The 25,632-nt window shown below is 36.4% G+C and overlaps 1 protein-coding gene across 5 annotated transcripts in view; it reads left to right on the forward strand.

Annotated features, from left to right (window-relative positions):
• The window catches only part of SLC4A10 (solute carrier family 4 member 10), a 307,175-nt gene extending 287,205 nt beyond the window's left edge, over window positions 1-19,970 (forward strand). For 3 of the 5 annotated variants that reach the window (XM_023516344.1, XM_023516345.1, XM_023516347.1), the window contains 5 exons: window positions 338-511; window positions 1,259-1,381; window positions 10,059-10,126; window positions 13,366-13,482; window positions 19,798-19,864. In XM_023516344.1, coding sequence (XP_023372112.1) covers window positions 338-511; window positions 1,259-1,381; window positions 10,059-10,126; window positions 13,366-13,482; window positions 19,798-19,864 — 549 coding nt within the window. Of the gene's footprint in view, window positions 1-337; window positions 512-1,258; window positions 1,382-10,058; window positions 10,127-13,365; window positions 13,483-14,443; window positions 14,483-19,797 lie in introns of all 5 variants that reach the window. The other 2 variants (XM_003795138.2, XM_003795139.2) reach the window with 1 other exon arrangement.
• Window positions 19,971-25,632: the final 5,662 nt, after the last annotated feature.

Below are 25,632 nucleotides of genomic sequence, written 5' to 3' on the forward strand. Positions count from 1 at the left end.
GAGATTGCTGTGTGACAATTAAAAAGAGGATGGTGATCATGCATTTACTCCCAGGCTCTGCTGTCCAAGACAGCAAGGTGTAGCATTGGCTTTTCCATTTTTAAACTCTCCTAATTTATAATTGTATTTGAGAAAGCATGGAATATTTTTAAACTGAAATTACAGAAATTGAGAGTGTAAGCATAACAATCCCATCATCCTGATGCTCAAATCAGGATCAACTATAGTGCAATCCAGATATGTTATGCGAACCTGAAAGTTTGGACCATATTAAACATCTTCCTACTTCTATTGTTGTCTTACTCCTAAGAGAAATTTAGTCTGTTTAATCTTTTAGTTCTTTGATAGAATAAAGCTCTTCTGGATGCCTGCAAAACATCAACCAGATTTTATATATCTGAGGCATGTACCACTTCGAAAAGTCCATCTCTTCACAATCATTCAGATGAGCTGCCTTGGCCTTTTGTGGATAATAAAAGTTTCAAGAGCTGCTATTGTCTTTCCCATGATGGTATGAAACTTTCGTCAACTCTTTTTCTCTTATTCTTATTTTCTGGTCTCTTTGGAAACACAAATACACAAGCTAAAATTTGAACTATGGAATCATGTTGAGCGATTATTGGAAATCCCAGTACAAAGTTTTGTACTAAAACTAGTGACTAAGATCAAATTTGAGAGTATCTGTGAATTTCAGGGTTTCCTATTAGTTTTGTCTCTTTCATTCTGAATGTGTGTAGTGGTTTAAATTAATTGAAGCTGGTTGGAAAAATGTAAACTTTCAAAATTTAACATTAAAGACATATTAGCAAATCCAAAAAGTCAGGGACATTTTAAAAATAAAAAGTGCATGAAATGTTTCAGACAATTTTCAAATACTTCAAAACTATAGTGAATTTGAATGACTCTAAATAACTTTAAAAATTATCAGCATAGACAAGAATGTTCTAATGTTCATTTAATATAGTATAAGCTATTAACTACATGTATTTAAAGGAGCATAGTCAAATACATTTTATAATGTTTTAAACAACTTCTTTAAATAACTCCACTATTGGGTAAAATCATAGCCATTATCCTAGGGATTAAAAAAAGGAAATGGAGGAAGCAGAACACCAGGCACACGTATCGTTATACACACGTATCTTCAAATGTTGCTTTAATCTCAGCCCTAATAGAGATTGATTTTCCCCCCAAAACAAACAAGCAAATCTACAACTTCTATCTTTTCCATTTTGAACTATTTTATTATTTACTTCAGGTGTTAGCCCTGGTATTTGTAAGAAAGTTGATGGACTTGTTATTTACCAAACGTGAACTCAGCTGGTTGGATGATTTAATGCCTGAGAGTAAGAAAAAGAAACTAGAAGATGCTGAAAAAGAAGTAAGTCCGAGTAAAAATCAGTATTTTATAAAGAAGGAAAAAAGAATATAGTAATAACTCTTTGCAAAGTGAAGTAAGTTTAGTAACCTTAAATTTCTGGTTGATTTACAAAACTATTGTTTTATTTTTAGACAGTGATTATTAACATGGGTGATGTAATTTGAAAGTTTAATGTTTAAAATCATAAATATTTGAGAAGAGAGTATGAAGAGCTTACAGAAGGAAACCAAATTCTAACGCAATATGCAAATACTTTATACTTATTTATCCTAAAGGCTGATTTTTTTCTGATTTCTCCCTTGCGGATGGCAGAAACTTGCTGATGCGTTTTCAGATTATGGACACGCAATAATTGCTTTTTAGGAAAATATGTGAAAAGAAAAAAGACACGTTACTACCAAAGGTATTTTCCTAAGAAACAGAGTTGTAATCGAAAGATTCTAATATGAAATTGATTATTCTTGAAATATGTGAAATGCTTAACAGGAAAAATGATCTCTTTGGCCTTCAGGTTGATTTAAGATTGAGTAAATGTTTCAGAAACTTGGGAGATATAATTATTTTCAGACTACGGATTTATCCTATCCTGTTTCATAAGTTATAACAATTTGTTTTAAGTTTATGACATATTTAAAGTTCATATGTTAGCTTGGGTCTATTTTGAAGACTAATCATAACTTTTTTTTAAGTACACAGTGTACAAATGGAAAAAAAATGACTATTACTATAGTCAGCAAAATAATTGAACCGTACATTGTAAAACACAAAAATAAAACTTCTAGGTGAATAGAAATGACATTGAAAAATGTTTTATGAGAAATATACCTTATTCTTTCTATTTTTCTTGCTTCTACAGTGGTCAGTAAGTGTGCCCAGTTTCCTATCTATAGAGTATTTTCTCAAACTATGAATATATTCTCTATTTCCTTTGGGGAAATGTTTCAGGGGTCTTAGGGTTTGTTCATTCAGTGAGGCCAGATTAGGCCACAAAATCTAATGCAGTTTCTGCTCAGAAATTTGTATAAATTTGGCTATAGAGTGTGTGATTGATGGTTCCTTCACTTTCCATGATGGTCCATCACTGCTAATGGATTCCCATATATAGAGGATGATCATTACGACACATCTTAATTCTGTATGAACATATTAATTTTTCTAAATGTTGTAGAGGTATACTTAGAATCATACTATTAATAATATTAATGTAAAACTGAAAATATTTTGTTATTTTTTTCTGTTTGACATATTCTTATTTAAGTATTAGAGTTATTATTATAAAATAATACTTATTAAGTACTAGAGTATTATTATAAAAATAATAATTTAGTGTATTTTTATATTCTCTATTTCCTTTTAGGGCTTTAGTAAATATTTGCTCTCATTTTCAGATATCATTCCAGAAAAATATGACAGAATTTGGCTCAGGTGAAATTTGAATAAGATGGGCACAAGAATATGGAAATTCTAAAGCCTTTAGGTTATCCATACTTAGGTTTCTCTATTAAAATCACTCAGATTAAAACAATTTCCAAGAAAGTTTAAATTCCAAAGAAAATAATTTTGAAGACAGAACTCATTGGCTTCGAACTTCTCTTCCTTAATCTGGAAGATTATATTAAATCTTCTGATAATTTCAGTACAGCAGGTCCTCAAATAACATTGTTTTATTACAACATTGATGAGAAAAAAAAATTAATTCCCAGTGGGGGCCACTGTCTCTCTATGTGGAGTTCTCCCTACGTCTTCATGGGTTTTCTGTAGGGACTCTGGTTTCCTCCTCATCTCAGAGGTGTGCCATTTAGGTGAATTGCTATTTCCACATGTTCCCAGTCTGAGTGAGTGGGCGTGTGTGTGTGTGCACTCCACCATGGGGTGGCCTCCTGTCCAGGATGGGTTCCTGCCTCGCACCCTGAGCTGCTGGGACAGGCTCTGGATACCCATACTTTGAATTGGAATAAGCAAGTTGGGAAATGAATGAAAAATGAATAACAAATGCACAATAACAAACAGTGCAGTATGAAATTGCTCAGCAAGCCAGTCCGTATTGGTTACTGTTTTTGAACTGTGTGGTAATAGAATGTGCTCCTTAATGGTTTTGCTCTGCAAACATTTATTTAATTTAACCCATCACCTCTATACCCACCATCACTCATTGAATCATCAAAATTTGGGTAATTCATTTTCTTACTTGTTTTTATTAATCTTTCTTAATGTATATATAGCTCACATTCATTTCAATGTTTAATATCAAAAGTACTTTAAGTCTGTATTTAGAAGTTTAGCAATATTTTTGTCATCAGAAATATGCCGTAGGAACTTAACTCCTGTTTCTAACAATTAGCCTGAGGTAAATTTGGTTCCCTCATACGTGTTTTGCTTGAAGTTGCAGTTTCCAAGAAACTATCAACAACTTTAAGTGAGGACTTATTGTATTATTAATTATGCTCAAGAATTAACATCAATATGTTATTTTGTTTTATTTTTCTACTTTTATTTTCTTTCAAATGCCTTTACTGCTTCTGGTAGAATAAGCTAGTTAGTGTGCCAGCCGTACTCATCTCTCTTTCATAACATTCTCCTTAGGTGATACGCATGCCACCGGACAGTCTTGCCCTCAGAACTCCAAAAACTGAAAAATGATATGTAATCTACTAATTATGGTTAAAATTCTTCCCTACTATGATTCAAAGAAAATTTTAGGTTTACCTTTTATTTTCCTCAGAAATAAGAGGGAACAAGTTTGATTATGATCATAAATGTATTAGAATTTGCTATTCCCATTGCCCAGAACTTTCACATAGGTGTGTACGTACGGCACTTGCATGCCTGTGTGCCATATGTCCATTTTATGAATCTCACAGGGCAAAGAGTCATGAGCTTCTAATCTTTTTACATTGTACACCCACTGTACTTCAGTGAGATTTTCCAATAGTGAAGATAAAGACATTAGAAGTAACTAAATATCACTAAATTCCTAGAACTCATGCTTTCTGAGGGGATACAACCATTACAAATTTACTGGGGAGTGTTACAGTTATAACCTTCAGATCCAAGTTGGAGGGAAAGCCTTGCAGCATATTAACCATGCAGGTTTACACATCTTTAAAACTTAGGTGGATTCATGTGATCTCACCACACAGAAAGGAAAAAGAAAGGCAATAATACAGTCAAGGATAATCCATAGTTGAACATTAAAATATCGTCCTGACTAGTGCAAAGACAGCTCATTCTCTATCAGACTGGAGAGAGAAAGGAAGTTTAATGATGTTCTCTTTCTAGTTTGGGATTAGTATTAAAAGAGTATCATCAGTAAAGAGAGTAGGAAGATATAAGGAAGATTATGTTAAATCTTAAACTGTTGATTTGCCCAGATCTCGGGATTTTGTTTTCTTGAGGCTTAGGACTCAATGGAAGGATATGATCTTACCATGGCGTCGCATACCAAGGCCCAGCCTTAAGGAATTGCATGTTAAGGTGGTAAAAGGACAAGTTCTCCAGAAATGTTGCATTTCTGCAATTGCTCAAATTAATTGAGTAACTTTGATCGTGATCTGGCAAGATGGTAAATGGCAGAAATGTCTCAGCTCCCTGAGACTTGAATTTAAAGTAGGCTCACCTCTTGTCCTTTTGATGATAGTTACAAGCTTGTACCTTTATCCTCCAGGGTTTTCCTATCAGTAGCCCATTTCTGGTCTTATGGCACTGAGAAAACATTCATTTGACCTTAAAATTCAATAATGAGTTAAGCAGAATAAATAGCTACACAGGCCAGTCCAAGGTCGCAGAGCTTCTGTTCCAAATTTTCATGTACTTCATGCATATGCATATGCATATGCTTCAGTTTTTAGAAAGAAAGGATTATAATCAGGGTAGAAATGAATATTGGAACCCTGACATTTTGCACATTGCTCTGTGTAAAGGGAAGACTGCAGAATCAAATTCTGGATGTCCAAATGTGCTCAGAGTACCAACATGCCTTCCTTCCTACTTAAATATTCTCTAGGACATTGCTCATATTTGTCAAAAGGCTACTGTTCAAAGCAGAAAGCCCCAGCAGAATGTTTGCTGCTAGGCGGGGGGAAAAGGGTTAATGTTAGATAACTTCCAGAAATTCAGTTCTGTAGAAACGATCATGATACTGATACTCTTGATTCACTGGGAGTTCACTCTAACATACACACTATAGGAGTAAACAAAAAGAGGGCGCAGATCCTTTTGATCTATATAAAGCAGAATCACGAAAAAAGTCAAGAAAGCATAAAATCAATCTAAAAACAAGAGCAACTGAAAAAATTGCAGAGGATGTCTTACTGCTAGGAAAGGTCAGAACTGGTTTTGGATTGGGAATCGTGGCCAAATTATTACACAGACCAATATCATCTCTAGTTGAATTGTAGGGTGGTGCAAATCTATTCTTCGTCCTCAAGTGGTGGTTTTCCAAAGTGTGGTTCTAGAACTTCTGCTGCATCAGCCAACACCTGGAAGCTTGTTAGAATGCAAATTCTTGGGCCTTATTACAGACCTCTTAAATAAAAACCCTGCGGATGGGGCCAACCATCTTTGTTAATAAGACCTCCAGGTGATTCTGATGCATGCTAAACTTTAAGGTAAGTCCTTTCCTTAAACCACAGAATCTGGATCTCCAGAATACTATCTTCTAAATACAAGAATACTCTATCGGAATTTTAAAATTTATAATAGTATATGTATAATCACTTAGAAAAACTGAATCAAATATTCTGATGAAAAATAAGGCACCTCCATGTATTTATATGAATTCTATATGGAACCCCTCCCTATTTTTCCTGTTCAGCTTTTAGTGAGTGGTTTTATGTATCAACTCTTCTATTGAATGGAAATCATACTTCTTATAAATATAACATTTGTGATTTTCAGAGATTTTATGTGTATATATGTAATGTTTGCAGCTTTGTCTACTTGATTAGTCATTGGTGAAGGAAATGATTTAACACTTCTTAAGTTCTGTAGACTTTGTTTTAATCTTGGGTGAAATAAAGGGGTTGAGTGTGACCTATAAAGTCCCTTCCATTTCTTAAGATCTGTGAATTCTAAAACTGATGAATATTTTCTCTCTAATATTCTAAGCATCCTTGCAAACATTGGCTCTCTGCTGTTGTTTGTGCTTCAAGATATTCTAAGTCTCTTACTTTCCTATATAGATACAGATTTTGCTGCAAAAATGGATTATAGTTAACAGATGTTACCCATTTCACTAAAGCTGGGTAAAGGATGAAGCATTTGTTAGGTATCATGATATGTGTACGGTCATTTTTATGCTATCGCAGAATACAATTCAGATTCATACTGTAATTTGATATATAACATCCTGCTTATCAAAACACACCAGAATTTGACTTCAATTTTATTTTTTGTTTCTACTCAATGAAGGCCTTTGGCTCTTACCAGGCTAGTTGTTTGCAGTCTTGCAAACCCATCTTATTTATTCCTCCCTTTTATGATGGCCTTCATGGTTTCTTCCCGCCTAGAAGCCTCTGCTCCGGTGCTTTTCATGGTGATCCTTCATATCCTCTAACAGGAGGGCTTATTTCTCTGTTTCCATTGTTGTTCCCTAGTACCTGGCACACTACCTGCCGTGTATATCATTTGCTGGATTTATTAATAACCCCTGGATCATTCTTCTGGCTCACTATGTGCCTGTCACATAATACATGCTCAGTTCATGTTCATGTGCTGTGGAGTACGTTTGTTTTTCTAAGCCTCAATTTTCCAGCCCTTTACTGGATATAGCATGAATTGTCCTTGTCTTACTTTGTATCTCAAAAGCATTTTCACTGTCTTTTAAGAGATGGCACTAAGTCACAGTAAATATCCCTGCAAGGATCTTGAGCAAATTTTGGCCATCATCCTTGTAGCATCTCCCCATGTTGGAGAACGCCACCTATTTTTGACGGATGCTGCATAAACTCAGGGCTGAATGGAACTCATTTCAAGGTACTTCTGACTTGGCAGGTGGCAGATACCCAGTTAGCATCATGATCCTCTCACTCTCATTTCTGCTGTGATGGAGATAACCTAGGTTGTGATTGTGGTGACGGCTCCTCCTCAGAAAGCCTCCCTTTTGGCTTCCTCCCGGTGCTGCCAGGATGCAGCCGGCCCTCTGTCCCTACGCTCGGGGGCCCACCCGGCTTCCTTCTGGCGCTGGAGGCAGCGGCTGCTCTGCCACCCTTCTCTTCAGATAAGCATGGCTTGGAAGAGCTATCTTTAGAGGTGATGAGTTTTTGTTTGGATAGAATTATGACTAGTATAAAGCCCACACATGCTAACAAGCCACAGAGTGCAAAATAATTATTGAAAGCAATTTGAGAGAAAAGTGGAAAATCATCTGAAGAAAAACCAAAATTGTTCACAGTGCTTTGGTCCAATTTTTACTGTTAGAGTGAATCTCGAGCTTTCCTTCTCTGCTGCCAGGTAACCTAAGCAATTACTGTACTGTTGTTCTCTTAGGCTTTGTGGGACTTTACTACCTTTTAAACCTTTCTACCTGGCTTGACATTTTATCCTGGCTCCAGGATGTAACATACTAGACTTCATCTTTCAGTGGACATCCAAGGAAGAATTGCATTTTGCTTGTATCTTGGTTTTACTTAAATAGCCTTTGGTATTACTAAATGTAATCATCATTGCTCCTATAGAAAAATTAACCTTTTCTGCCTGAAATGACACAAATGTGCTGTCCATGGCCTTCAGGATGTGCATATAAGTTTATGGGATGTATGTATTGTATTCCGCATATGGCGACTATCTCAGTTGCAAGGCACACCTCAGTCTAGGCTGCATATCAGTTCTGCGGTGCTTGAAGGTAATTTCAAATCAATGGTATTGTCTACGTACCTTGATTTCATTCTAAAAATAGTACTGTCAAATGACAAGGGGAATAAGCATGATATACAAGTAATAAAACTTATCCAATGGACCCTAAATGGCCCTTTTCTTTACCCCTTTGAATTACAGCAGAGAAAGATAATTAAATTCGTTCCTGGATTGCAAGGGGTAACACACATACCATTAGCCCCACTGAGTATAAATATAACATACGGTTTCTGGAGGGGAAGCTTAGAAGCTGAGAAATAGCAGAGCTTGCATAATCTCTGGCCTTTCCATTTATTCCCAGTAGAGTTAATAGATTCTGCATGTGCCACAGCCAGAGTCCCAGCAGAGAGGGGCCTGCCTTGGCCTGAGGTTAGGAGAGCACTCCAAGAGTGAGTGAGATTGAATCTGAGTGAGTGAGACCTGCACCAGATGGCATTATATATTCATAGGTTAGCTGAAGAGGCACTGGAAAACACTTGGTTTCTTTAAGTAGGGAGAAATATGGTATGGGATTTTCAGATTATGGAGTGCATGGGTGGAGGGCCAAGATCTGATTACCGAGGACCCTAGGAACAACCTTGTCCACTAGGAATAATGACATCAATGAAAGGTCTCTCTGGAAGCTGGTTTAGGCCAGTTAACTCTACCAAGCTACTGAAAGAGGGAAAAAAAAGAGCCTTCAGGGCCATCCCTATTTTCTCTCATCAGTTTCCATTCAGGCAAGAGGTCACCTAGTCCTTCATGTCTATAACATCTAAAAATCTTAATTCTAGAGTTAGAGCCATTTTTAAATGACCCAAAACAATTCTTTGAACCTAAGCCATGCTAATTGACCCGTTTGAAAATAAATGCATTAAGAGTTATAACCCATAGATAACTGTCTATTTTGGTGCATGGAAAAAGTTTGTTGATAACTTTCAAAAGTTATTTGAAAACTAAGCCAGGATATTTCAGTATGGTTAGCCAGTCATAAGATTATCTTTATTCCAAAGATACAGGTTTTAAAAATGTTATATATAAAGAAATTTATGTGTGAATATGTGAATTATTTCTACCCTTTGGAGAAAGGTAGAATATTATCACTATAAGAAGAAATTTGAGGCGTAGAAGACTAAAATGCAGCTAAGTGGAGTCAAACTGCTTAGTTTTCTCCTCCAGCGAGGCACGCCTGTGTTTTGATCTGTGCAGGAAGATACATTCATTGCCTTGTTCCAAGTCTCTAGAACAGTGATTGTCTAAGTATGGTCCCCAGACCAGCATAATCATCATCACCTAGGATCTTGTTAGAACTACAAATTCTTGAGTTCTCTGTACTCCAGGCTCACTGAGTCAGAATCCCTGGAGGTTGGACCTAGCAATCTATATGTTTAACAAGCCCTTTGGGTGATTCTGATGTAAACTCAAGTTTGAGAACCACTGCTATGGGTACAGTCCTCATTCCCTCCTAATAGAGCATTCTGAGAATATAATCTTAACTTTATAACAATAGAACTGATTACATTACTGTTACCCATGCTAGTGTCACTGTAAATGTAGATTACTTTTTTAAAAATATACTTGGAATTTAACCAGTTTTTCCTTGAGTGACATGAAGGAGATTGTTGTTAGCATTTAAATTACTTTGTGTTATGAGACTCTCATTAATTACTTATGTTCTTAGTAGTTGATACTTTATTGAAAAGACCTGCGCTAACATTAATAAATGCAAACAGAGTGGAAGGTCCGGAGGTTAATGAGATAATGAAACATTAATCTGTGTTTCTTCTTTAATGTAAAATGGAGATTCATCAGGTTCACTTTGTATGCTTCACATTTGTCTTTCCAGGAAGAACAAAGTATGCTGGCTATGGAAGATGAGGGCACAGTACAACTCCCATTGGAAGGACATTACAGGTAAGACGTAAATTTAAAAACACAATTAAGTAACGAAATGTGTTGATATGTACTATACGGGAGAATTTCATACTGCATGGCCTCCCATGTAGGTTTGTTGAATTGTATTAGAGTAGAAAGAGCTGAAAGTAAGGATCAGATTATTGAGTCCCAGTACTGAGTTCTGCCAGTATTAGCTGTGTGACTGACGACATGCTATTTGGGTATACTTGCAAATAAGGAAGCAGGATGGCGGCTGTTGTCTGAAGTATTTTCTTCCCATATTTTATAATGTATGTGAAAGATAGATTTGCTTTGGGTATAAATACAGATATATTCACCAAACTGATCATAGATAAATGCTTTAATTCTGTGACTTTGCCTCTAAAAAAGGCATTTTCAAAGAGATAATGTGTTTCTTGAGTGGAAGGATTGAGTCATTTCAGTCATTTTAGGAAATATTTATGCAGTTCTCCAAAATATGCTAATCTCCTTTATGAACAAAGATATAGCAAAATAAAGCAAACTACTATAAATTATAATAAAAACTTTAAAAAAAACTTTATTCAAATGAATATGAGGGTCCAAAATTTAGGTTACATAATTTTCACTTCCAGGGCAAAGTTCCTTTCGTAGCAGAGCCCCTCACCCAGGGGGCGTGTTATACACCCTCACAATGTGCACATTCAGTGAGACCCCACCTCATGCCCTCCCTCCCTCTGCCATACATCCTCCGTCCCCCCTCCCGCTTCCCTCTACCCCCGAACTGGACTATAATAGTATCTTATTATTCTTAGGAACATGTTATAATAAAAGCTTTTGCAAGTATTCAGCCAAAAATATCTTTTTCTTTCCCTTTCAGTATAATTTAAATAGTTTCCCTCTACAATTCTATTTGATATTCCATTTAGTACCCAATTTTATTACCTCAAAGATGTGCTTAGGGACAATTTAAGGTTATGCCAATAAAAAAAAAAAAACAGAGAAGTCTTTTGTCAGAGAAAGGAATTTGTCAAAGTGTGGACAAATAAGATAGGAGAGAATCTTCTGGATCTTCAGAGTCTGACTCTAAAATCATGTTCCCTAGAATTTTAAGAAGTATAATTACATACCACTTAAGGGTGAGTACAAGTATAGAAAGCATTTTATCGTTTTTTTTTTTTTTTACAACATTTAAATTTTAAAATCCTGTTGGTTGTGTAGTTGAATCAGCATATTCCCAAGTATATTCTGTAGACACCTCCTCTCATGTGGTACCACTCTCAAAAGGGCTTTGTGGTTAAATAAGTTTGGAAAATGTTCCATAACTACATTCCAGTTTGGAAATTCACAATGCATATTAGCATATGAAACAATCTAAGTAGTACTACATATTTTAAAAAACATGTTTAGCTTTGTTTAATTTAGTATTTTTAAGAGTTTGCTCTTCTTTAAGACTCAAGACTTTTCTTCACATAATACAAAAAACTTATTTCTCAAGATACTTTTGGAAATTAGTTGATCTCATTCTTTGTTACTAGGAAACTCTTTCTAGGAAGACTAAGGGATGGAGGGATTAGAGGAATTAAAGAATATGTTTCTCAGTTGGGCAAGGAAGGAAGATCCAGAGTTTTGTTCCTCATAAAAGTTGACTTCATCAATCTCTTGTGAAGAACCATGAATGAGGGTCACGTGAGGTCAGTGTAGGGTCACTGGAGATGTGATTTTTCCATGGCAGAATCTCTTCCCTACGTATAGTAAAGTGAGAGCTTTCCTCTTATTTACCGAAACTCTCTTTCACTGAGTTCATGATTATTTGCTGCTGCCATTGGTTAAGTTTCTAGCCCAGGAGATGTTGTGGAGCATCCTAATATTACTTGTAATTGGTACTATTTTTAAAATGTGAAAAGAGCCCCCAGCATAGTACAGGCCCTGCCATTGTAGGTTTCCCCAGTGTATTTAGAAAGACTCTTGTCAAATACACAGGCCGCATTCATTTATTCAACAAATACTTACTGAGTGAGAGCCAAAGGTGCAGCCCTTAGGGGAACAGCAGTGAACGAGTGGTTAAGAATCCTGGCCCTCATGAAACTTATATTCAAGTAGAACAGACAGAATATAAGCAAATGATCATGTCACGTAGTATAGTATTTCATATTATGAAAAATACAATCAAAAACAAAAAAAATATCGAAGTGCTATGAGAGGATGGAACTAGCACTTCGCAGTAGAGCAAAGTGAGCCTGTCTGAGAAGGTGACATTTAAACAAAGGAGGGGAATGGTCACATCATAGGAAGGGATATTATTAGTTGAAGGAAGGACATTACTAGGCTCCAAGACAGCAACAAGCCTGTAGTGTTCCAGAACAGTCAGCAAGCCCTTGCTTTGTGGCTGGAGAGGAGGGAGCAGGGATGCAATGGCAGGAGGTGAAGTCAGAGTGGGAGGGAGGACAGGGACTTAGAGGCCATTCTAAGGACTTGGCATCAGAGTGAGTAAGGAGGAGCCACTGACATGTCTGAGCACAGCGGGAAAGTAAACTATGACGCTGTGAAAGTTAGGAACAAGAGCTAAGGCAATGGATGTGCAGAGCCTAAATCCCTGTTAAGTTGAAGTGAATTAAGAACATTGCAGGCCAAATCAGTATCTTACAGCTTAAGCTTTTATTTAAAATTTATTTTTTACAATTTTTTAATAACTGAAATATATAATACTTCTCCATTTTAATTATCAAAATACTGTATAATAAGCAAAATGTGGCATATATATATAATAGAACATTATTCAGACTTAAAAGGAAGGAAATCCTGGCACATGCTAAACGTGGATGAAATTTGAGAACATTACCGTAAGTGAAATAAGCCAGTCACAAAAAGACAAATGCTTCATGATGCCACTTACGTGAGGCACGTATTCAAAATCACAGAGACAGAGAGTAGAATGGTGGTTTCCAGGAGCTAGGAGGAGGAGGAAATGGAGTTACTGTTTACTGGGTTTTCAGTTTTATAAAAGTTTCAGTTTTACAAGATAGAAAGAGTTCCAGAGATGGATGTGAGGGATGGTTGCATGACATTATGAATGTTTTTAATAACACAGAACTGGACATTTAAAAATGGTTAAAATGGCAAATTTTATCTTATGTGTACTTTACTACAATAAAAAAAAATTGGGAAAACATACTCTACAAAGACATAAGGTTGTCCTATATTTAGATTCTGTCATTGAATAACTGCAACTACTTCTTTATTGTTTATTATTTCATTTTGGATAAACTTCTATCTAGAGATGACCCATCTGTGATCAATATTTCTGATGAAATGTCAAAGACTGCCTTGTGGAGGAACCTTCTGATTACTGCCGATAACTCAAAAGATAAGGAGTCAAGCTTTCCTTCTAAAAGGTTTGAATTTTAAAATAATCAAAATTTATACCCATTCCATTTTTTGACATAAATCCATTAGCAAAAGAATAATATTGGTGTCCATCAAATTTAGATCTAAAATATTCCAGAAGATTATTTTTGAAAGTGGGCAATAATTATAATTTTCCAAAACGTTGGTATATTTTTCAACATCTCCCTTTCAAAATTAAAGCTCACTCCCAAATTATTTTAGTGGGGGTGGGGGTAAGGGTACTATAAATGAGCCCCAATGCACATGGTATTTTTAATGTTAATTTTGGCTTATTAAATTTTGGCCCACCACTTTGCAGAATGATGTGATTTTATTCTTTACTGCCCATTTCCCAGGACCCTCTTAGATACCTGGGCACATTTTGTGCTCCCTCATTGCCATTTGTAAGCCAGTGTGCATTATACGTATGCCTTGATGGTTACCTGCTGGGTATGTTTCTTGTCTCCCCCAACCCCCAAGATCTTTTCTAATCATCTGACCTAAAAACTATCAGCTCCTGAAATTCTATCCATTCTTAATTTTCTGTATGTAAACATATGAACAACGCTTACAGTTGTGGGCAGTAGTTTTAGTGTACGCTGGGGGAAGCGTGCGTCCTTAAATATCAAGATGAGATTTCCCATTGAATTTTTTAGAATTTATAAATAAGAGTTCAAATCATCCAGTCTCCTCAGATGCTGATCTGAAAAAAAGGAATTCTTGGCAGCGCCTGTGGCTCAAAGGAGTAGGGCGCCTGCCCCATATGCTGGAGGTACCGGGTTCAAACCCAGCCCCGGCCAAAAACTGCAAGAAAAAAAGGAATTATTATGTTATGCTACTATCTCTTCTTGTTAAAGAGTAACTGAGGGATTTTTGAATAGTGTTTGCTATAATTATGAAGTTCCTTTATTTTTATAACCTTAAATTAACTTTTTCTACTTAATTTTTGTATTACATTTTTGTCATAAGCTCCCCTTCCTAATCACTCTAGAAGCTGATTCCCCAAAGGTAAGACCCGCTCCCTGAAACCTATTCCTTGGTTTCATTTCCTTTTGTTAAATGGTGTCTTCTAGAAACCTGGTTAGTCTATGTCCTCTGTGTGAGTTTTGGGGGGTGGGGGCAAAAGGCATGGGAAGTCTTGGGCTCAGATTCAGGATCAAATCGAGTTTCATGGCATTTCTATAACCACTCAGCTCTTTAAGTGGGTCTGAAACTTGAGTAATGTTTTTTCCATCCACAATTTATACAAATGCATCATATATAAATCAACAAATATCACAGAACTGTGTTTAGTAATCCATCACATTTCTAGATAAGGCAAAGAAAATGTTTCCTTTTAAGAAAAGCCAGGAGCTTCCATTTATGTACCATCATGTGTTCAAACCTGTCAGCTTTAGCCAGCTTCATGAGATTCACTGGAAACATAGTCTAGAGAAAGGGGCTACATTAGATTTACAGAGAGTAAAACTCTGTTTCTTTTTGATGGTTTTTGTCACCCCCAAATGGCATATTGCTTCCGTGTCATCTCCATACCATAAACAAGACCAACAGCAAATGCTGAGTCTTCATCCCAGAGGCTGATGATTCTATCTCTCAACTACCTCCAAAATTTACTCCAGAGTTAGTTAATACTGTGTTTCCTTGAAAATAAGACACTGTCTTATATTTATTTTTTCTCAAGAAAACACACTAGGGCTTATTTTCAGGGGATGTCTTACTCTCCATGCAGAAATGCATGGCATGGCTATGCAGCGTACGTGGTTATGCTGCATAGCCTCGCCCATCACTAGGTCTTATTATCTGGGTAGGGCTTATATTTAACAAATCCTGCTAGGGCTTATTTTTTGGGTAGGTCTTATTTTCAGGGAAACATGGTATATGTTACTCAGTAGGCTCTCTCAAAAACTTTTGGTTGGTATTTTCTGCCTTTTAATAGGACTTTAAAACCTTCACATATTTCTTTACTTGGCTTAAACAAAAGTAAAATTACATTCCAAAACATTCTTGAACTCCCTTTCCCAACAATCCCTGCTATAGTCTGATAATTCTCAGTAATTCTGTTTTGTTAGAACTCTTGGAACAAAATCAGAGTTATAAGAAGGATAATTTCTCAAGCCCATTGAAATATGTACTTGTGGACCCTTTTGCATTAAAAATAAGCATTTGTCTAATTTTTAAAAATACATGAAATTCAGATGTATAAGCTAAAAAGTATGCCATCCATGGGAAATATGTGGAGAATTTGAGCCAGTCAAACCTGTAGATGTTTTTTTTCTTGTATAATAGGATTTAAAGTCTGAACTCTTACCCTGTTTTTCTTTTATTCAAGAAGTTTTTATAACATGATATTTTAGGTACTCCTTAAAGTCAAGTGACACTCAACAAAAAAAAAAAAACCAAACTTTTTTTTGCTTTAAAAATATATATTTAGATGATTTCAGATAGTGGATCAATTCTAGTGAATAATGCAATGTGCTTTAAATTAGGTCCAATATTAAATAGATTATCCTTTAAATTTCAATATAACCACTTGTTTCTTATTCTTTAAACATGTATTTTCACCAATGTGCAGTAAAATGGTACTTCTTTATTTTTTATTACTGAAATAAAGCTATTTCCACTATTGTGGAATGAAAGTTTACACATTTTTCCTTATCTGTTGATGTGATCAAATCTATAGTTTTCCATGTGAAAGGTTTATCTCTTGATTGGTGGTTAATGTCTTTTCCTCATAATAGTAGAAACTCTGGGGAAAAAACTACAGCTTTCTCTTAGTATCTGCTGGAGGCTATTTTTTTTTTTTTTTTTTTTTTGGAGACAGAGCCTCAAGCTGTCCCCCTGGGTAGAATGCTGTGGCATCACAGCTCACAGCAACCTCCAACTCCTGGGCTCAAGTGAGTCTTCTGCCTCAGCCTCCCAAGAAGCTGGGACCACAGGCGCCCGCCACAACACCTGGCTATTTTTTGGTTGCAGCCATCATTGTTGTTTGGTGGGCCTGGGCTGGATTCGAACCCCCATCTTAGGTGTATGTGGCTGGTGCCTTAGCCACTTGAGCCACAGGTGCCGAGCCTCTGCTGGAGGCTTTAACATACATATAATGATCAGGAACTATGAAAATGTTAGCGTATCTATTGAAGAAAACAAGCCTAGAGACCACGTTACCAGGGTCTATGCCTCCTGTGTCCTAAGCTAGTTTAGCCTTTGACATTCTCTGCCCCAGTTATTTTCTGTCCCATCCCTTGCTGTAATATGCCTCAGAAAATGCTAGAAATGTTTTCTTGGAATTTGGAATAGAGGTAATATCTTCTCAATTATTTCATTCATTTTTTGTAGTCAAAAATATTGTATCTAATTTAGCTGAGAGTAGACTATAAGAACTAACCTCATGTTCTACCATATTGGGAGGATGTCTGATTTTGACCCCAGTGCCATATATATGTGTGATAAGCGCCTTTGCTGCTCATTAAATGAACTGGTGGAAATAGGGCTCATTAAAAACCACATTGCATCAGAATAGATGAGCAGCTCTATGCTTGATAATACTGACATCCAAGATTAATGTTTCTTGAGAAGGTCCTTGGAAATGCTAGGAAAAACAGCACTTAGTTTTGCCTCAGTGGCAGACACTAGGCTCCAGGACCCCTTCCTTTCCCCCACCACCATACTCCACACTACCTTCTATCCTGGATTATCCTTTGTTGCTCTGATTTACTAGGCCTAGGCTCTCTGATGACCTCTTGGTAAATATTGTTCATAACAGCCATTTTAGAACCATTGAAAAGTAACAATTTCAGGGTGGCGCCTGTGGCTCAAAAGAGTAGGGCGCCGGCCCCATATGCTGGAAGTGGTGAGTTCAAACCCAGCTCCAACCAAAAAAAAGAAAAAGAAAGTAACAAGTAACAATAGCATAGATTACTTAGGAGCATGACAGTACCAGACCACTTTTTGCCCCCTATTGAAATATTATTTCCTCATATTTTAACTCCCCATAGACAGAGACAATCTTGTCCATCTTGCATTCCTAAGTCTTTGAAGAGTAACTGTATCTATTATAGTAACTGTAATAGACATGCAATATATGTATATATTGGTTATAATCAAAACCTAAAACTGAATGGCGTCCAGAAAAATGAATGTAACAAAGAATCCAGAGAGCAATAGCCAAACAGCAAGAAGATTCAAACTGAGAATATTTTTCAGAGAAGTCTTGATCTGGTTATAAAATGTCTGCTTCATAATTCGCTGAAATATAATCTGATACCAAAAACATAGTGTTAAGGGAGAAAAAAAAATCCAGTCTTTTAATCATTTATTGTTTTATAACCAGACAACCAATCTAAATAAAGCAGGGCACATCTGCAGATCCAACTGACTTTCTAAATCTTTTTATTCACTACTTGGTGATGAATAGTGCCATTAGAAACTCATTTGTTTATCAAAAGGTTAGGACATCTCCTACTTTTCAAAGAATTGTGTATATAGGACTTGTGCATGGATAGAGACCTCGTGTCTGTCTCCACAAGTTCTTATGGATAGGATCTGGTATTCTGTCTTTTGAAAGATAGAGTTGCGCTGAAATTTGGGAATACCAGCCTCAGAATTCTGAAATTTGAGCTAGAAGAAGACATTGAGTCCAAAATTAATTTTACAGAAGAAGAAACCAATCTTCAGAGAGATTAAATAACTAGGCCAAGGTCATGTAGCTCATTCTTAGCTTCTGGTGGCTAACCCCAGATCTTTCACAACCAAGCCTGAGGTTGCCCCTTTTCATTGGCTTTGTTTAGCAGAAAAGACCGGGAGCCAGGTAAAGCCCTAAGTAAAAGTTAATTTGGAAAGCAGGAGAGCAGGCACTTGTCATATAAAAAGAACCTAAAGTAGAAGAAAGTGAGTCATACAGATAGAGGAGTTAAAAATACAGAGTTAAGGCTCTCAACACATCATGTGCACACTGTCATCTCTTCTCATGGAAGGAGAAAAGAAAAGAGAGAAAAGTTGCTTTGCTCTGACCTGTAAGTAGTATGTGCTGAGAAGTGTGGCAGGCACAAACCCGGGCGCCATAGACACGCGCTCACACCAGCTCTCAGCGCTGGCAGCGTGCCACAGATGGCAGAAGCTCCGGCACTTCTTACCTGATGGTGCCGGGTGGTGGTGACAACTGAGAAGGGCTGTTTCTAGCTTGAATTGGAGGAAAAACAATTTAAAAAACACACTCTAAGAATGTGTCTGAGTTATTGACCACTAAGAAAGCTGCACAGAAGGCCCCAGAGAAAAATGGAGTATTGTTACTTTATTACTTAGAGAAGTAAAAACTATAAAACTAAGGGTGTCCCCATGATCAACTGCTTCATAAATCTATATTAAGGGCTGAAGCTAACAGTACAAATTGTAAATTCTCCTAGCTTCAGGGCCTCAGAAGCCGGTTGGGGGGGTCGTCCTTGATGTCAGCGGTGGTGGAGGGAGGAGATCCCTGAGAAGCCTGGATGTGGAAAGCTTTGCCCTGGGCTGGAAGGAGTTGGGGAGGAGCAGTTGCATCCTCTGGAACATACGCTCTGGATCCATGTGAAGGCATCGTTTGAATTTTCCATGAAAACTGTCAACATGAGAGCAGCAAAAATATACAGGGGAAAAATATTGAAAAAATAGAAAAAATGGTAGAATCAGTAAAGTTAATTGGAAGATAGATTAAACGGAAGCCACTTGGGAATGAGTTTATTTGAGAAGGAGTGAAGGGAAACGTCCTTCCTTTGATGTACGGAGTCAGGATTTGTCTGTAAAGAGACACACACGTGTCTGGAGAGCAGTGTGCCTGGTGACCTGTCCTTCAGACCAGTGTCTTCCTTACCTGACCAAGGTACAGTCCTCTCCAAAAGTCAACATCTAGTCCATGCAAAAAGGATGAGCCACTTGGAGCAGAGCCCAGAAATGCCTACTGTGACATCTTGTTAGTGTCATTTACTAGAATTGGCGCTCTCTTAAGATGGGGGCACGGTTGACATTTTCAGCTATCATCAGTGAGTCATTTGCCCAAATGAGGATCCTGGTATTAATCGTGCATGCCTTTGAAACTGTTTTAAAAAATGTCTGGTTTTCGTTTTTTAGTGTCTGTTTTTGAATTCCCCCCTTTCTGCTGTTCTTGGTTTCTGTCTCCCTGAGTGCAGAGGATTTGGATTGTTGCTGTCTATCTGTGCTTTGCAGCATGGGAGAGTGATGCCTGAGGGCCCTTGGGGTGCGTTGGGATTGATGGGTTTTGTGTCTGAGAAAGCAGATCTCACCGTAGCCATGTTGGATTGCCGTAATACATTTCTCCTTTTTTCCCCCTGTAGCACTGAAAGCCGAAAAGAGAAGAAAGCTGACTCAGGGAAAGGTGTTGACAGGGAGACTTGTCTATGACTTGATCTTCAATTTATTTTTTACATATATATGAGAAGAGTGTCACAATTATTAATAAAACTGCTTTGATCATGTATTGTAAATTCTGTCTGTCATCCCAAATCCACCTCCACACTGTAAGTAGTGCAATACTTGTTTCATTTCTGTGTTTAAACTTCTGAGCAGTCAGACACCCTTGTGAGCAGAAACAATAGGTAATGCAAGAATCTGTGTTCCTTGCTGTATGTTAGACCTTTGTAAACACTGATTCTTCTCGTCCGTTTTACGAGAGCAATAGCTTTCCTCAAAGAGATAAGTCATATTTACCTAGTTTGTATTTTCCTACCTTAGTGACCTGCAAAGGCCTGATAATTTCATTCAGAAGAATTTTGAAAGGTAGTCTTACCTCTGTTTATTTTTTATAGCTTAGCATTAGTGGCTCATTTCCAAAAACCCAAATTGAAAAGTGAGTTTGAAAGCATTTTTTAATAATTGTATTTATGCATTTCCTTGATTTAATATGACACATTTAATACTTAACAAATTTATATGTAACTGAAACTTAAAGTCATTTGAAAAAATATATAGAAAATCTATTCACAACTTGTTAAAAAGAATCATCTCTGATGCAAAGGAGTCGAGGAGTGTTTGCTTAAAATTCAAGTTGTGACTACATGATCCAATACTGGGCTTGTATGAAATGCTTTAGAAAAACTTTGTAACAGTTTTGTGGGATTTTCAATATAAACCTCTACCAGAAATGTGCTGTTACCTTCCTCTCCCATTGACAACAGATATTTTCCAAATAAACCTATTATATACATACATGTGGAATAGCACATGGTGAGTCATTGCACATGAGATTCCACTCCTGTACAGTTATCTGCTGCTAGTGGTCGTGCACTGCTTAATGCTGGTTTTCAATCATGTTCTAAGGTTAGACCAACCGGTTTCCAATTGTAATTTCTTTTTTCTGAAAAGTTTTTTTCCACTTTTTACTTAAATGCATGTTGTGGGAAACAATCTTTTAAATGAAATTTTTAGATTCTGTTTGAGAAGATTCTGTAGGTATTTCAGTCCAAATGGAATACAAGGGGAAGGACAGTTAAGAATTTTTTGTAGTCCCAGCTACTCGGGAGGCTGAGGCAAGAGAATCACCTAAGCCCAAGAGCTGGAGGTTGCTGTGAGCTGTGATGCCACGGCACTCTACCGAGGGTGACAAAGTGAGACTCTGTCTCTTAATAAAAAGAAAAGAATTTTGAGTATTACGAAAAATACAATTTTATTTCATTTTAGATGAATGTGAAATTAATGAAGACTAAATTTCACAGTGCTCTTGGTGATCATCAACTTTATAATACTTCAATGTTCAAGTTCACAATAATTTAAAGCCCTGTGGCTTTTCCAGACTATTAATTATGTACACCATAAATGCACATAAAAAGTGAAAACAACATTCCTCTTGTGACTAAGCTAATGAGGGGGGAAAATTAACAAATCTTCTATTAGGCTCCACATTTTGATACATTTTACAATTTACATTTGTAAATGTACATTTACATTTTACATTTTACAATTTACATTTACATTTTGTTAATGTTACAAAATGTAATTAATGTTACATTTTACAATTTACATTTACAATTACCCTCAAAATTCTTTAAGTTTTTTTTTTTCCTTACAGAATGTGACCTTAAAAATTATGGGAAGAAGAATTTGCAGTTAATAAAGTTTGTATTTATAAATGCTGACAAAAATACAGAAACTTCTCGTTCCAGATGTGTTGCCTTTGTGTATTTTATAATACGGACACTATATTGTAAACATTTCCATTGTTTTATGATTTAGCCAGTCAGTCCAAGAAGCAGCCTTTTCATGTTTTAATATTTTAATAACAGCTCTGCTAAAATGATCATAGTGAGTTAAAACCTCCACATGAACTCCTACTGAATAAGCAATCATATCCAATGAGATTCTGTATTTCTGAGTATTTTTATAGTCATTTTGTTCTTGTGTGAATTTTAATGCTATACCTATGTTAATCCTGATATTTTGAAATCATATAAAATATAAGAAAAATGTAGTGTTATATATTTACTCCTAATTTCAGATTCCAGGTCAAAAGTACTGATTATCTTGAATGTAATTTAGTGCAAAGTTTAAAAAATGTGTAAATGTGGCTAGGATATTGTGTTTTTCACAACTAAGAAACATTATGTGGAAATAAATATTTATCCTAACTAATTTCCTTGTGCATTGTAAGTTATAAAACAAAGTGTCTTGTCTTTTTTCTTCATATTGATTAATCAGTGTAGAAAATTTTGATTGAGCATAATATTTAAATTCAAGGTTGGGAAAACTTGGGATGTGAACCTTCAAGAGCATGTTTTAAGAGTAAAATATCGGGCAGCACTTGTGGCTCAGTGGGTAGGGCACTGGACCCATATACCCAGGGTGGTGAGTTCAACCCAGCCCTGGCCCAACTGCAACAAAAAACAGCAGGGTGTTGGGGCAGGCACCTATAGTCCCAGCTACTTGGGAGGTTGAGGCAAGAGAATTGCCTAAACCCAGGAGTTGGAGGTTGCTGTGAGCTGTGATGCCATAGCACTCTACCAAAGGCAATAAAATGAGACCTGTCTCAAAAAAAAAAAGAGTAAAATATCATAATTTTATGAACAGAACAGTATGAGAACTATCTAAGGATGTATTTTCTCATTTTCTCAGAAATAGGCACAAAGGATATTGCTCCCCTGACTATTTAAAAGCTCTAAGGTCATGAGTAGGATTCCCCATTATTGGAACTCTAGACTTTTGATTTTTTATTTTGTTTTGTTTTTGTTTTAGACTTCTGTTTTTAACTTCCACGGGGAAAGATTTTCTACAATTTGTCTCCTCCCTATTTTTTACAAAACTCAGATGGGACCATAATTCTTTTGTAGCCATCTGGCAGTGTGTTGTAGAGATAATTATATTCAGAACTCTATCTTAACCTATTGGTTAATATTTTCCTCTTGACCAATTAGTTACTTTGTAATTGTCACTATTTAACATCTTATACTACTGGAAAATATTTTCCTGAGTATAAGCTGACTGTCCCTTGCATGCCATTTTAATCTATGATGTGATAGAAACTGTCCACTGATGATTTGCAAACAACTTGTATTTCAATACTGGGCCTAGATCTTTCAGGATTTTTCTTGACTCTTCAAAGTGTGACTTATTACTTTTTTTATTTGCACTAACCTACCTCTGTTTTGTTTTAACTTTAGCCTGTTTGCCCCCAATACTTGTCTATTTTACCGTCTTTGCAAAATTGCTACCCAGTTTCTTCGATATATCTATTACATGTCATAGAGTCACATGATGAAATGAAATTATCATTTGAAAGTTTTGTGAGAATACTTTGGATAATGTGATGATTCTCTAAGTATCTACACTGAGAAGTCAGCTGTAGCCAGCCCCTTGAAGAACAGTCCACATGTGGTGCAAGACGGCTATGAATGCAATCCAACACAAAATTGTAAACTTACTTAAAACATTATGAGGGTTTTTTGGTGATTTTTTTTTTCTTGCAGTTTTTGGCCGGGGCCAGGTTTGAACCCACCACCTCTGGTATATGGGCCCAGCGCCCTACTCCTTTGAGCTACAGGCGCTGCCCATTTTTCGGTGATTTTTTTGGTGGAACTTGATTGCACAGTTCTTGAGCATGAACTGTGCAGACAGCAATGTTGTATTGCAATGTCACATCAAATAAACATCTATGCTCTCACAATCTGTACATGTGTCGCTTTGGTTTTTCAGCGGTGTGTAGCTTCCCCTGTGTTCCCTTCCAAGCACAGTTGAGCTGACACCATCAGATGCTACCTGTGGTTGTGGTGACTTGGCAGGGTAGGGACTATCAATATTTCAAACTACCATTGCAACTTTAGGTGTTTGATGTTATTTAGGAATCAAGTAAGCATTCTTATTTGATTATAAGGGCACATCCACACCCCGGCAGCACCTGACACATGGCCTGCCCCACTTTACAATCAGCTGCATTAGCAGCTGAGATGTGGAAGGCACATCTTGATTTAGAAATAGAAATAGAAAATGCAAATCTTAATTTCTATTTTCTTGGCAATTAATTTTCATAATAATAGTAAAATCATCCCTTACCTATTATTATTTGTTTAATCCCAGCATGGCTTCTACAATGTCTCAAAAGAAAATAGAACCCCCCTAAAGGAAGAATAATGACTGAAAGAAGATTGTTCAGTAAAAAGTGGATACATAACTATATTTTTGTCAAAGCAAGTAGTAAGCCACACCACTTAATTTGTAGGGAATTTGTGCAAGTTTTCAAAGACTGTAATTTGAAAAGGCATTATATGCAAAAAACTTCTGCCAAGTACGATGCATAGGGAGAATTGTGTCATAAGGACGAAACAGTGGAACTAAAAAAAGTCTGTCTTCTCAATAAAAAAAAATGTTTAAAATTATAGCTCAGGCAGCTTCCATTGTAAAAGCTAGTTATATGGTAGCATATTTAATAGCAAAGAAATCAGAAACATTTACTGATGGTGAGTTTATCAAGCAGTGTATGAAAAGCATGGCAGATATTATTTGCCCTGGAAAAAAGAGGGATAGTTCTAAAATCAGTTTGTGTCACTGGACTGTAGCCGGGTGAATTGAAGAAATTGGAAATCAAAAGAAATTTGGAGAGTAAAGATGATACCTTACAATTTTATGCTTTGGTGATGGAGGACAGCACTAATCCTACAAATATTGCCCAATTTGCCATTTTTCTTAGAGATATTGATGGCGAATTTAATATCACTGAGGAAATGGCTTCTTTAGTGCTGCTAAAAGACACAATTAAATGAAGAGATTATGTGAAGCACTAAAAGATATGTTTAAACAATTTTCTTTGTCCCATTGTCAACGTATCTGGTATCGTTACTGATGGTGCCCCAGCAACAGTAAGTAAAAGAGGGGGACTTGTAAAATTAATAGAAGATGATGCAATTGCTGCCCCAAATTCACATTTGATGAAGTCTCATTGCATAGTACATCAAGAAAATTTATGTGCAAAAGCTGTAAAAATGATAACATCATGCAAATTGTCATCAAGACTCTGAATTTCATAACAGTCAAGGGATTGAACCATCACCAATTCTAGGAATTCCTTAAAAATATTGATGCTGTCTACAGCAACATCATTTACTTCTGGGAAGGAAGATGGCTAAATCAAAGCCAAATGTTGAAAAGATTTTGTGATTTGCGACAGGTTTTCAAGTTGTTTATGGTATCAAAAACCAGATTCATGCCAGAACCTCACAATTAAAACTGGCTTACAGATTTAGCATTTTTTTTTGTGGATTTAAACCATTCATTTAAATGAGTTAAGTATGCGTCTTCAAGGTGAAAACCAATATGTTGATACAGTGTTTCAAATCATGATAATGTTCCAAATGAAACTGATACCATGGCAAACTCAAATTAAGACAATTTCATGCATTTCGACATGTTAGCTAAATCCAGTCCTGTGAACAGCGAAAAATATGCAGACTTTCTCTTCGAATGGACATAAGAGTTTGAAAACAGATTGCAAAATTTCTGGGAAAATAATATTTTGGTGCATCTGCAACTCCATTTCCAGTTGACCTAAATATGTTACCTGTCAATTTTCGTAGAGTGCAATCTGACATTCAACTTCAGGAAAAATGTGATCCTATCTCTTTACTATCTCCCCTGAGACAAATATCCCTGGCTTCCCAATCATGCTTTCCTTATTCATCACTTTTTGG

This window comes from Otolemur garnettii, unplaced genomic scaffold, assembly GCF_000181295.1.
Source record: "Otolemur garnettii isolate 467f Iridium unplaced genomic scaffold, OtoGar3 scaffold00090, whole genome shotgun sequence".
Lineage (NCBI taxonomy): Eukaryota > Metazoa > Chordata > Mammalia > Primates > Galagidae > Otolemur > Otolemur garnettii.